We start from the raw sequence: 13,843 nt of genomic DNA, 5'->3' as shown, positions 1-13,843 counted from the left end.
GACTCTTTCCTCATTCTTCTTCACTACTTTTCAATAAGACACTCTTCAGAAACTTTTCTAGGGCCAACAAGTCAAAGAAGGAGAAGGAACTGTCTTTATATCTAAGCATCATTTATGGGAACTTGCAAAGATGGTTTGGTCAATACTTCCATTAAAATATTAGTATATATAGTTTAACATCACTCTGAATTTGCCTGTTTTTCACAATGAAAACTGGGATTTGTAATTAAAAAAATATATCTTAGTTCTAGTAGGACAGGTTATATGACATGAAATAGCTACATTATGGTAATGAATTGAAAGTGTCTGAAACATGAAAGGGGTAATTGTGGACTTCTTCTCTGAAGGCACTTACAGCAGAATGAAAACCTTGTAGATTCGGCGTGAGAACAGGATATTGGACTCCAGGATGCCGCTCAATGCCCCTCATTACTTCATTGTGATCTGCCATCTAAAATATATAAATAATTTCTATTACCAGCAGTTATTTTCTGATTTTATGCAGCTAAGCAGAAATTGGCTTAGACTGTTCTTGCCTTCATTAGTTATACAGTTCATACAAAAGTTTTACAACAAAGGGGTTAAAGTGATGTTATACAAGCATTATTTTTTTAGATTTCTTAACTTTTGCGTACTTCAGTTACAAGCTTTCCAGTTGTATATGAACACAGAATTTAGGCTAAGATTTCTACGGTGTTTCTTTTTGTGCACCATAAATTGATAGACTTGTGATTATGCTGATCATCAGCTGTTATCACGACTTTAAACTTACCTCACTAGACTCAATAGGTGGAATTACCAGAATATCTGACATTTTAAAATAATTCATATCACGAAAACTTCATCACTCTGATACATGTGACTTCACATTCTTAAGCATAAGTGAACCTGAATTACTCAACACTGTAATCAGCATATTTGAAAAGACTAATCACAAGTCTATCCTTAAAAATGTAGCAGAATCCAGTTCTCTGCTTAGTGTAACATTTTAATATATTTAGAATTTTCTTTCAAAAGAAGAAAATACTTTCTTATTACAGCAAAGGTCAGAGACCATTACTTTATTCAAGCCTTTGTTTTCCTTAACCTTCCCTCACAAAAGAAACACTGCCTTTTTAAGATATTACTCCACTTTTCTCACTCAAGATTAAATATACTGCCTGTACTAATCAAGAAGACGAATCAAAGACTTATTGAAGTAATAGACTGTAGACTATTTAGACAAGCACATTTTCTTGGGAGAAGCGGAGGAAAAATGGGTTTATTTTTTAATGGTGTGTGTGCCTGAAAACAATACATTAAGAAAACATATCCCTCATTATTTCAAGTCTTACAGATTTCGAGTTTTAAAAAATTAATAGTGTATTTTAAATGCTTTTTAAATCAGCTCTCATAAAAGCAAATCTTCCAATCAAACAATATTAAATTGGATTTCTGATTCTTTCCACACTGATGAAAAGCCATTTGAAGAGCACCGTATGAAAAGATGTATGAACTACAAAGCTTTCTTTACTCCTTATTTTCAGCTGATATTTTATTGATAGCTTTGCAGTACTGCATTTCCACATAAGTCATATTAAGTTATACCAGATTATTAAGTGACAATACCACTGGCAATCTGTAATCTTTGTCTCACTGGCTTCCTACTATGAAAATGAATGGATTAAAAATATCAGAAAAATGACTGTATGCCTCCTCAAATGTGAGCCTAACATGTATCTGCAAGGAAGTGGATATACAGTATGAAAAGTATCTTATAGCCAGAGCCAACTCATTTGTCATAAGGAATCAAGTGATGGCACGAAGCAACTTTTTTAAATTGCTTCTACATGAACTAAATCAGTGTGACCACCTAACACATCTGATAACCTCACAAATAACCATTTGGCAATGCCTTAGTTTTTTAAGAACAATTTTTCATTCCTTAATTTAATAAAAATATATTTCTCAGGGCAAGGAAGAATGTTTGAAACCAAATGATTAATTAAATGGCAAATGTTGGAACTAATGCCACACTTTAAAGTAATAGTTTGACTTAAAATATACTAGAAAACCAAAAAGACAGTTTTTCAACCAATCAGAGCTGCCAGGTCCAAATAATATTTTATGTATTACATTCGTCCCGTTACTATTTTTCCTGTAAGTAAAATCCCATTTTAACATATATTGCATGTTACAAGATTTTAAACTGTAATAAAATATTTCTTTTCCAAATGTCTTTACAAATAAGCTTTCTAATGGTAGGTATTTATAATTTTTGGCTGTTTAGGTTATAGGTGTGGGATCCTGTTTTACATGGCACCTCGCTACTGTGGAACTTTCTCTTTCAGCTTTTTTCAGTTAAAAAAAAAAAACTCTGCCAAAAAAAACAGTGGATGGGAAACCATAAAAGAGCTTTAATATACTAAAAAAAGAAATAAGTGAATGAGTGATCTAAACGTAACTGTGAATTCTATTCCCATGACCTATGAAAAGAAAAAAGAAAGGAGCAAAGAAAAGGCAAAGTCAAGACTGCAATCCATATCAAAGCAACACAATATTATCTTTTAAATAAAAATAATCTTAAAAACCAATTAAGCAATTAAAATAAAGTATTCAGACAGGAATTTAAGATAAGAAAGGATTGTTAATTTTTTTCCAAAATGGACAAATCTCTGCTAAATTTGGTACTCCTAATGGATCACAGGAAAAGGAAATAATTAAACAAGAAAGGAAGAAATCCACCTTTGCTTTAGACTATTCCTTCTAATGTTTAAATGTTATTCTCTGCTGCTGTAACTGCCAAAGTTTGATGGCACTTGGAAAAACCTTGTCTAGCTGCTTTTAACAGACACACTCTGAAAACTCATCACCCCTGCAATGACATCAAAGAAATTCTGCATTGTCACTGTTCTCTTCCCCTTTCCTACTAACCTTCCTTGAGGCCCTTCCCTGGTGATCCCAGGAATGCTGAAATAAATCAAAGGAGTCCCTTAGAGAGCACTATACAGAAAAGGTATGATCGTACCACGTTTTTCTGAGAGGAAAGCCTGGAATACAGTCCAGGCTCAGTATGAATTCTCAGTTTAAAACGGACAAGCTTTATATACATTTTCACAGAAGATGTGCAACAAACAATGTTAAAAAGTCAAGTATTTTCTCAAATCAATTAATTTCATGTTTTACTTTTTGTAAACAACTTACTCAACACGTAAGTACTCAAATGCTTCTGTGCAAACAAGTGCACAATTTATTGAAAATGAGTTTCAGTGACACAGACAAGATTTATTTCCTTACTCACAGGGAATGATTAAGTTTGCACAAACAGGAGCTACATGGTATACTTCAGGACTAAGCCTGAATTTGAAGTGTTAGATCTCAGATGAAAACCTGGCGGTCGCCACGCCAATGTAGTTTTGATGCTGACTTCAGAAAAGCTGGGATTTCTGCTGAATTGTACAAAATGCAAAAATTAATTCTGGAAAAATAATATGCAAATTATTACGATTCATCAAAACTCATTACGGCTGCTGATAGAGTGCTCGATCTGCAAAATAATTGATGTGCCTAAATACTACTACATGCACGTAAGTCCCAAATTTAGATCTTCCAAACACAATTCCAAATGTGCAAAATCAAATTTCTTTTAGGGGAAAAGAAAAAAAGGTATGCTACCTTTCTTTTTTACGTCAATGACTATCAGTTCTCAGAAGAGTAGGCAAGAGGTAGGAACAACATTAAATTATATTCATTATGTGTCACTATCCCAATTCTTTAGTTACAGCTGAATATTTACCTAAACAATGAGCAAAATAAAATGCACAAGTACTTTCTTTGTCTCCATTCCACAATAAAACGTTAACATTGATTCTAAAGAATTTTCTCTGTATTATTAACTGCAAAAAGTCACTGCCTCTCTGTGAACAAATTCAAAATCAGGATAGAATATGCAACACCTCTCCTTAACTAGAATCCTTAACGTGTAAGTGCATGTGAGTTTTTATGTGTCTGTATGTTTATAATGTTCACGTTTAGAAAAGGAGGACTGCATGGTGGACAGAAACATGGAAATGTATAAAGTGCAGCAGTTAAAAAGTGGTGGTTGCCTTCAGGAACAGTCAATTTTCCACAACAGTCCACAAAACCCCTAGGCCTAGCGAGTCTGCTCCCTTGGTTTGGTGCTATGGAGCTCTGTAAGGAAGCTTCCCCAGTCTGCACAAGCACTGTGCACCTAGGTTTTTGTTCTCTTATTCTAGGTTTCTGAACCGATGTTGCTTCCCCAGGAAGTCCCTTCCACAACAACTGTCCCCCAGAAATCAGCCCCACTGCTGTTCATCTCAATGCTCAAACTCAGCACTCTGCATCCTGACAGCTACATATTCTCAAATCTTGATCACTATGTCTACACTCAGCATCCTATATCACAGCTGCCCTTTACTCAGAGGGTTGATACATCGTCCCCATACATCTTCTTCCTACTCTGCATCCTGTGACCCAGTTCTCTCACTCCCCATTTGCTGCTGTCCCTTGCACGTACACATTCATACAACTTCCTACCCTTGTGCTGCAAGAGGGAAATCGGGAATCACCTGCTAAATCATTTCTTTGGCGAGTGATGACAGTATTTAAGATTTCTCACACCCTATGTAGTAACCATGCCAAATTGTACACCTAGCATTTCTGTTGATCAGGGTCTCCCCTTCTGAGAGTTCAGCTGCCTGCACTCAAGGATAGCTCATCAGTAAGAAGATATCAACTTGAGAAGCCTCAATCAGCCTTGCAGCTCATGAATAAAAGCTGGAAAGCAGATCAGCAGAGGCTCCTCCAAACAGCTCTGTAAAGAAGCCTTAACGTGGCTTACACTCAGAAGAAACTGTTAAGATGAGACACTCTCGTGCTTCCTCCCTGTCTGAGAAACAGTGCAGCTGCACAGCAGCAGCCAAGCCTCTGCACGGTCGTGTACCTTACTGATTGGATCGTGACTATATCTTGCAGAGTTGACTTCCCAGCTTGACCCTGGACCTGCGGCATCACTGCACACTCACCTGAGTATGTGTACTCTTGGCTGCCCTGGTTACCCTCACCTGGCTTCCTCTGCTCTCATAGACTGTTGGACTGCCCTTTGGTCAACAAGGCTACAACCTCTGCTCCCCTTGTTATTGTGCTTGGCTTCCAGTTCCCCTTCCCTTCTGAGGCAACTTGCTCCCTAACTCTGCTGAGTTCGGGACTTAATCAGCTTTCTGCATAGCTTGCTGGCTTTTCTTCAGTTTTGACTACTTTTTAATGATTAGCCCAAATTCAGCTGACCTACATAAAAGCATTGAAAACTGCGTAAACGGTGTCTGACAACAGCATCAGATTTTGCAAATAAAACTGACGTTATTTCTGTTCCATTTTCTTGTATAATTATACAGGCTACACTACTGGAAAACTCCACTGTATAGAATGGCATTTAAATTGAAATAGTTGTCAATGCTAATGATTTTACATACCTGAGGCACCCACTTGGATGAAACGAAACTGGTCACTTCTATTGCAGGCAGGCCTGTTCTGGAAAGCCGGTTGATTAACTCTATTTTGATATCAGTTGGGACTATCACCTAAGGACATGGAGATATATCACAGTAAATTATTTCATGCAGTAAGAAACTTTTTAAAGTGAAATATTCTTAGCACATAATCAATACTTTTTTTTAAATAATGAACTGTACTCATGCATTATACCACAACTATACTGTTTCATGACAGTAGGAAGCTACTGCACAAGGAAAGCACTAGACAGTATACATGATCCTACTCCACTTTTTGTCCACCACAAAAGAATGAGGAAGCACTTCCATGCAATTTGTTACAGATCTAGCCTCACTAACCAAACACCAACCTAGCAAAGAAGTGACAAAGGAAATAGTAACACAGAACAGTCCAACCAGAGAAAAATTTAAAAAAAGCTCCACAGCTGAGGCAGAGTAATTCTATTCTGTTTATAGTATTAGCACCTTTGATATCAGTAGCAACAATATATGCAAGCTTATCCTCCTGTCTGTGGAAAAAGATGATTGTTTTGATACATATACTCTATGTTACACAGCCTCTTTCAATCTTCTTCCATGCTTCACTACCAACTATTCCAGCGAATATTATGCAAAGAGTAATTGCTTTTTCTTTCCATGCCTGTTCAGCAAGAAGTGTGACAAAGCCTGTTGTACTATTCCTACTATAGTAGCACATGTAGCACAAACACATGTAATCAAGATAGCCAGTGTTTCGTGGTAATGTACAAGTTATGTCATAACAGAAAGTGATTGATTGACAAGACAAATATCAGAGAGAAAAATGGCAGCAGAGTAACAGAAAGGCTAGTTAACTAAGTATAGCAAGAAATTATATGATTTAACTACTAGCTAAATAGTAATATGCCTTTATTCTAATACACAAGACAGTTATTAATACATAAATCAATAAATATATTTATAGTACAAAATGGAAGAAACACAATTAGCAGGATATACGTATTTTACACAATTAGCAGGATATATGTATTTTACACAATGAAAATAATGCTGATATCCATGTCAAAACACATTCCCAAAAATATAAAAGTTACCTTTTCATTTTGTAATCCATCTCTCGGCCCAACTTCTACAATCTTTACGTACTCAGGCAGTCCAGATGCTTGAGATTCCTGAAATACAAATCAATACTGAAACACAAAACAATGAAGGTCACCAAGATCAAAGGTACACTTTGTACTTGTCCTCTCATATGATTCTGGGTATAAACTCATATTGTCAACAGTAACTTTGCTCACGGCCTTTAAAACTCCATAAGAACATGTTCCACACCTTGAGTTAGGGAATAAAGTTAAAAGGAGAAGTTATCTGCACACGTGTTCCACTGCTGCTCTGAGGCCACAAATGTTTATCATAAAAACGTATATAAAACCATAAATGAACATTGTGTTTTATAGAGTGACAAATATTCCCATTTCAAAAAGCTTCCCAATGAAGGATCCAGTCCTCCAAACTTCTAACTGAATGTTCCCAACTTAACTGAACAATTACTTCTCTGTAAATGTTTGCAAGACCAGGCTATAAATCTGAAAAGAACAGAGCAGTCAAGAAATGTTGAAGAGATTATTAATGAAAGATGAAAGTAATTCCTCTGCCTGAAGATGAAGGTTTTAAAGAAGGATTTAAAGGAGAACAAGGAAGGCCCCTGGCAGACAAGAAGGATTTTCCAGGTGTAAGGCAAGATCTGGAAAGGCAGGAGGCTGACAGTGAAAGGAGGGAAGAAAGGCAGCAGTAAGGTCAAACAGCTAAGAAGAGCACAGGGAGTTGGAGGAGGAGGAAGGAGAAAGAAGAGCAGAAGAGCAGGTGAAGGGAAATGAAACTTCCTTTTTTATTATTTAGCTGCTCTGTTATTGAATCAAGTTGACAGGTGTGGCAGTTAACTTAACCTGGGCCTTTAAGTCCTGGAACGGTTCAGAGCAGCTGCCGAGACTGACCCCCGAAAAGCTGCTGTCTTTAAACAACAAATCAAATGGGCAGCCTGGGGCACACTGCCAGGACCGGTACAAGCAGACAGGAGGGATGCAGGCAGCCCCACCACGAGCTCTGGAGACGCCCTGTTCTCTGCACTGCACTGAATACAGAACCCGACCCAGTGCCTCTATCCCAGTGCTGAAAGCCCATGCTGGGATCTCCTGGGGGCCGGCTGCTCCTGCAGGACCCCCTGCCTCCCCTGAGAGCTAAGGGCCATGGGAAGGACGACGTTGTCAGCCCAGGCGACAGCTCCCTACGGGGCAGCCACAGCTCACCCAGGCACCAGAAGTCACTTTTGCAGCACGTCAGTATGGCCATTGATCTCCCATCATCCACGACCACCTGACAAAGCCATTCTTCATCCCTCCCTGGCTAGTATGGTCAGGGTTGTTTCAACCAAATGGCTGCTAATTTCTCCTCACGGTAATGGAAAATGAGCATTCCTACAGCACCGTTGGTTTCTCCCCGCATTCTCGGTGCTCGTGGATAAAAGTAAGTTCTCTGCAGCAACAGCCGCAACACTAGCCAAAATACAATAAACATATTTCAGAGCATTTACTGCATATTTATGTGAGCCCAGTAAAAAGAACGGAAACAGCTGTATAGTATCTATTTGATCACGTGGAACATCTGGTAAGTTAAAACTCTGTCAGGCTGTGCTAAGCCCACACTTGCTGACAGTATAAACCTACTTAAATGTGAAGGTAAAACCTTCACATCTGCTGCATATTGTTTCTCTTTTTTTAAGTTATTTTCACAAATATGGCACCGCCTCAGCACTACGGGCATAAATCTGGGTTATTTCATGATTATCAGATTCTTCTTGTTACCAGACGAATGCCACAGCTGCACTGTAAGTAAAGCTGTGACTGGAAAAGAAAAAAAAAAAAAAGGAGCTAAAATAGATTATGTGAACCAAAGCTTAATTTAGAGCATGAAAAAAGTCCATAAAACTTCAGTGGCAAAAATGTTCCATTTCTAGGCCAAAGCCTGTAAATCCTATTCAGTTCCTACTGTGGTAAAACTTCTGCTGAAATCAAAGAGCTGTACCTGTCTTTACAGAACAGTTCACACAGCTACAGCACATGCAGTGGCCACTCACACAGCCGTTCAGGGGATGTCTGGAGCCCTTGGATTTTGTAGGGGACAGAATTTTGGAAAGGGCATTGTAGAAAGGCATTCAAGTACTGATTTTTACACTCCATCTGTGATATTACAGGCATACAATCTCTTTGAGCCGCAGTCCAGGTCTCTCACCCCCTGATTTTCTCTAAAGCTTTCCTGTCCACTAGCCAGTCCCAACTTGAATTCACTGCTCTTGAACACGATGCTGAGAACCATGTACCACGTGACTCTCACAAGGGCCACACAGTGGAAACTCCAGGCAGTACTACAGACAAATCCTTACACTCTTCGAGCTGATGAATTAACAGCTTAGAGTAAACATCTTGGCTCTGAGTCCAGAAAAGTCTTGCTTTGAATTGAATTTCAGCTAGTTTCATCTGTAGTATATTGATTGCTCATGTCTTCAAGGTCACTCAGTTCCTCCTGTGTGGTATCTAGTGTGGTACTGACAATGTCTCCTGTCTTTCTGTCATCAGCAGATCTTACCACCTTGATACTTTCTGCTGAAAACATTTGGACTAACATGATTACCTTATTTTAACATCTACTTCTATTATCTAAAAAAATTTGGGTTGGTGCTATAGAAGAAACACGCTTTTAAAAAAGACTTGAGGACCTCCACCAGCAATGTCTCTTTGGTGTAATAAATCTGCTTTCAGCATTATCTCCTATTTTATCCTCAGCCAGATTCTTACTCATCTCACAAGTTTTGTTCTGATCATCCGTCTCCCCAACATAACTAATAATTTCTCTCGTGCTATACTGATAAAGTTCAGATAACAAGCAACTAAAAGGCAGGCAGATTACCTAGGTTCAGGCCTCCGTGTACTATTTATCCATTTTACAGTGCATAATCACTGGATAACACTCAGAAACAAATTAGAGACTATAAAAGTACATGTACCATCTTCTGCTAAGATAAGTCTAGCATTTTTCCATTCTGTGGTCCAAGCTGAATCAAAGGATTAAAGGAGTACCTCTTCGCCTTAATCTCCCGTCCTATGAATGCTCAGTAACTATTCTTCCAAGACGTTGGGGATAGGTGCTTGACAACGTTGTCAAGAAGAAAAAAGAGACTCCCTGCTTTCTTGAGAAATTTTCTGATCACAGTGTAACACTTGCAGAATATTTCGACATCACTTGAAACACAGCTGAAGAAGTCACCTGAGCCACCAGTCACATCCTGTGGCAGGCTCAGTGCCATCTGCATTCACTAGGCAAGCTTCAAATCCACAGAGCAGACTGAAGTCTTTCAGAATTTATGCAGAGTTTAAACACTTCTCTGTTTACTATTGTTGTGGGTTTGTGTGGCAAGGTTTTGGCAGCAGTTTTGGCAATTGGGGTGGCTTCTGTGAGAAGCTGCCAGAAGCTTTGCCCATGTCTGATAGAGCCAATGCCAGCCGGCTCTAAGACGGACCCGCTGCTGGCCAAGGCCAAGCCAATCAGTGATGGTGGTAGCGCCTCTGGGATAACATATTTAAGAAGGTGAAAACCTTGCTGTGGAATGGCAGTTCCAGAGAGAGGAGTGAGACTATGTGACAGAACTCACAGAACTCTGCAGACACCAAGGTCAGCGAAGAAGGAGGGGGAGGAGGTGCTCCAGATGCCAGAGCAGAGCTTTTTCCCCTGCAGCCCATGATGAAGACCATGGTGAGGCAGGCTGTCCCCCTGCACCCCACGGTGGAGCAGACATCCACCTGTAGCCTATGGAAGACCCCACTTTGGAGCAGATGTATGCCTGAAGGAGGCTAGGACCCCACGGAAAGTCCATGCTGGAGCAGGCTTCTACAAGGACCCGTGGACACGTGGAGAGAGAGAAGCCCATGCCAGAGTAGGTTTGCTGGCAGGACTTATGACTCCATGGAGGACCCACACTGGAGCAGCCTGTTCCTGAAGGACTGCACCCTGTGGAAGGGAACCACGCTGGGGCAGTTCATGAAGAGCTGCAGCCCGTGGGCAGGACTTATGTTGGAGAAGTTTGTGGAGAACTGTCTCCTGTGAGAGGGACCTTACACTGGAGCAGGGAAGAGTGTGAGGAGTCCTCTCCCTGAAGAGGAAGGAGTGGCAGAGACAACGTGTGATGAACTGACCGTAACCCCCATTCCCCATCCCCCTGTGCCGCTCAGGGGGAAGAGGCAGAGAACCGGGAGTGAAGTTAAGCGCGGGAAAAAGAGAGGGGTGGGGGGAAGGCGTTTTAAGATCTAGTTTTATTTCTCATTATCCTACTCTGATTTGACTGGTGATAAATTAAAAGTTTTTCTCCCCAAGTTCAATCTGTTTTGTCCATGATGGTAGTGATCTCTCCTGTCCTTATCTCAACCCACAAGCTTTTCATTGTATTTCCTCTCCCCTGTCCAGCTGAGGAGGGAGAGTGATAGAGTGGTTTTGGTGGGCACCTGGCATTTCTCCGGGCCAAACCAAAACAACTATATGGATGGCATTACACCTTAACCAGGACTCGAGCTGTTCCCCAAACTCTAACCAGAGGATTCCAAATGTGCACTTTTATAATGTCCACATATAATGTGCACATTCTATAAAATGGGCACATTTCCTCAAGGGGATCCTTGGGTAAAAGGAAGGATTTTCAGAACCAGCAATGAGACAAACTTAGAGAATTACAACACCTTCAAGTATGGTATTAAATGGTCTACAGACATTAAATAGGAAATAGAAATAAATAATCCAAAATAGTTTTTATATTTTAAGAGAATACAAAAAAGGTGAACTTCCAGAAATAAAGTACTTACATTAAACACTAAACATGTCAAGTAAATAATTTTGTTGCAGAAGAAAAAAGATCTACTAAATTGTATTATATGAAGTATTTTTATGTAACAAAGTATAAAAAGTAGTTATAGTAGATACTTAGAGGTGACTGCTTATTGAATTATATAGTGGCTCTGTTAAAAAGTAATGACTACCTAAGTACAATGTTCGAAATATCAAAAAGGAAATAGTTGACATAAAAGACTAAGAGCCTGGAAAATTTGTTTTTTCCATGTATCAAGCCTTGCCAAGGGAGAACAAAAAGCATATAAAACCACAAAAAACTGCCTCCCTCAAAACAGAATGCAGCCAAAAAGAGTCTTTTTTAAAAAAATAGAAAAAGGAAAGCCATACCATTCAGCTTGAGACACCGAATGCCAAATTTCTATATGGAAACATTTTCCCTCAGCTATAAATAGCTGAAAATTCAAGTTTATTATAGAAAATCCTAGTAACCCTTAATTAGAGCAGTACAATCTTATTAACACAACCATAAGTGTAATCAAATTAAATAAACACACTTTTTTAAGCTCTGTCACTGCTTCACTACTTCTAGTAAAGGTGCTGAGGTTCCTTCAGCCTTCTGATTTTTATTCCATGCAGCTCATTCATATGGGCAGTCATAGCACTGGCAAATATTACCCAGAGCTGCTCAAAAGTAACTGAAAGGACCCAAAAGCAAGGCAGAGGAATCTGGAGGTTGAGGTCTTTTCAAACTTTTTAACCAAGCAAAGATGAAGCTCTGCTTTGCTTCTCCACAAGGTGGTGTTCTGGCTCAGAGGACAACTGAACAAAGGCAGGTCCATCTTGCACAAGGAAGAATTATTCAGGAGAGCAGTTTTAAACAAGGGTCAGCAGGGAGGTGGCATCACAACTCCACATCTATATGTGCAGTGACATGGACAAATGCCCAAAAATCGGGGGAAGGCTCTGAAATAAATAATACAATTGCTGGAAGAAGAACAAAGAAAGCAGTGGTCAATCTTCTGAACAGATAGATGTCTCTAAACTTTACAAGACATAGAGGAAATAAACAGGAAGAAATGAAAATCTTATTACATGATCAAATAATGATTGAAGTGGTATTGCAGAGACTTGTTTATATAGTTCACACTGCTGGAAGGTAGATATAAAACATATTAATTCCCAGGTTAAGTAGACAGGAAACAGAGAAGATTCACCTGTGAGATATTGATAATATATATAGATATTCAGAAAAGAGTGGGACACACCTGGTGAATAGCCCTCAGTGAAGATAAACCAAGTATGTGTCCTAGAACTTCTGCCATATGCTGCTGACATGACCACTGGGAGAACAGTCAGAAACAGGCCCTGACAAAAAAACTCATCAGCCCTTGAGAAGCTTTCATGAAGTACATTTTTCTTATGATATCATTGCATATTCATGACCTGGATGATAACATAAAAATACCACAAACAAAGCAGTTGCAAGCGCTTTAGACAACAGGACTGGAACTCAAAACTCCATAACACAACATTTAGGACTATCCTTATTGTATCTGACGCTGACTGACAAAAGAATTTTTGCATGTTGTCCTTTACAAATCCTATCACGCTTATTTCTCCATTTTAATAATTTTGACTCCCCCAAAAAAGATTTTTGTAAAATAGACAATAAAGTCTATCTGACTAAACAGGAAAGGACTGGGATATTAAAATGAATATGAGTCAATACTGTCATGCTCTCAAGGGAAGAAAAAAAAAAATGAAATGGCAAATCTGATCCTGGGCTATAAACAGGGATGTCACAGATAAAACAGTAGCCTGCCACTTATTAAGTAGAAATACTGTGTCTAGTTTTGGAATTCCTACTTCAAAAAAATTAATTCAATTAACTGGAGATCGTTCATAGAAGGGTAAAATATAAAATGCAAGTAAATCATTACATAATGAAATCAGTTAAATGCAGAGTTAACTTACCTGGAATAAACTAAATAATTGTTGAGCTCAGAAGGGACCTCTGGAGACCACCTAGTCCAACCACCCCTGCTCAGAGCAGGGTCGACTAAAGCAGGTTGCCCAGAACCATGATCAGCTGGGTCTTGAGTAACTCCCAGGATGGAGATTCCTGGGCAACCTGTTCCAGTGTCGACCACTCTCATATAAAAAAGACTTTTCTGATCTTTAAATATTATTGGTTGTGACCATTGCCTTGTCCTGTCAGTGACTTTGTCTTCTTTATTCTCCCCACTAGGTACCTGAGTCTTTCCTCCAGGCCAAACACTCTCAGATCTCTCTGCCTCTCCTCTTATGACAGATGCTCCAATCCATTAATCATCATCATGGTCCTTTGCTGGATCGGATCCAGTACATCTACATCTCTCTTCTACTGTGGATTAAATCTACAGGTATTACTTTAGTCCACCTCTTCAAATTTAATTTGAATGTTCTTACAACTTTTATTAGAG

The 13,843-nt window shown here is 39.2% G+C and overlaps 1 protein-coding gene across 6 annotated transcripts in view; it reads right to left on the bottom strand.

The window, feature by feature from the left end:
- Positions 1-13,843, bottom strand: part of HMGCLL1 (3-hydroxy-3-methylglutaryl-CoA lyase like 1) — a 121,359-nt gene that overhangs the window by 89,573 nt on the left and 17,943 nt on the right. For 3 of the 6 annotated variants that reach the window (XR_012763247.1, XM_075414655.1, XM_075414654.1), the window contains exons 2-5: positions 6,584-6,661; positions 5,472-5,579; positions 2,914-2,949; positions 356-451 (exon numbers count right to left, since the gene is read on the bottom strand). Coding sequence is in view for 5 of the 6 variants with exons in the window: in XM_075414655.1 (XP_075270770.1) it covers positions 356-451; positions 2,914-2,949; positions 5,472-5,579; positions 6,584-6,661 (318 nt within the window). In the remaining variant the exon portion in view is untranslated. Of the gene's footprint in view, positions 1-355; positions 452-2,913; positions 2,950-3,280; positions 3,369-5,471; positions 5,580-6,583; positions 6,662-13,843 lie in introns of those variants that run through there. The other 3 variants (XM_075414658.1, XM_075414656.1, XM_075414657.1) reach the window with 3 other exon arrangements.

This window comes from Opisthocomus hoazin, chromosome 2 (genome assembly GCF_030867145.1).
Source record: "Opisthocomus hoazin isolate bOpiHoa1 chromosome 2, bOpiHoa1.hap1, whole genome shotgun sequence".
In the NCBI taxonomy this organism is placed as follows: Eukaryota; Metazoa; Chordata; class Aves; order Opisthocomiformes; family Opisthocomidae; genus Opisthocomus; species Opisthocomus hoazin.
The sequence above is the reverse complement of the archived record's forward strand: the minus strand, read 5'-3'. Positions and strand labels throughout refer to the sequence as shown.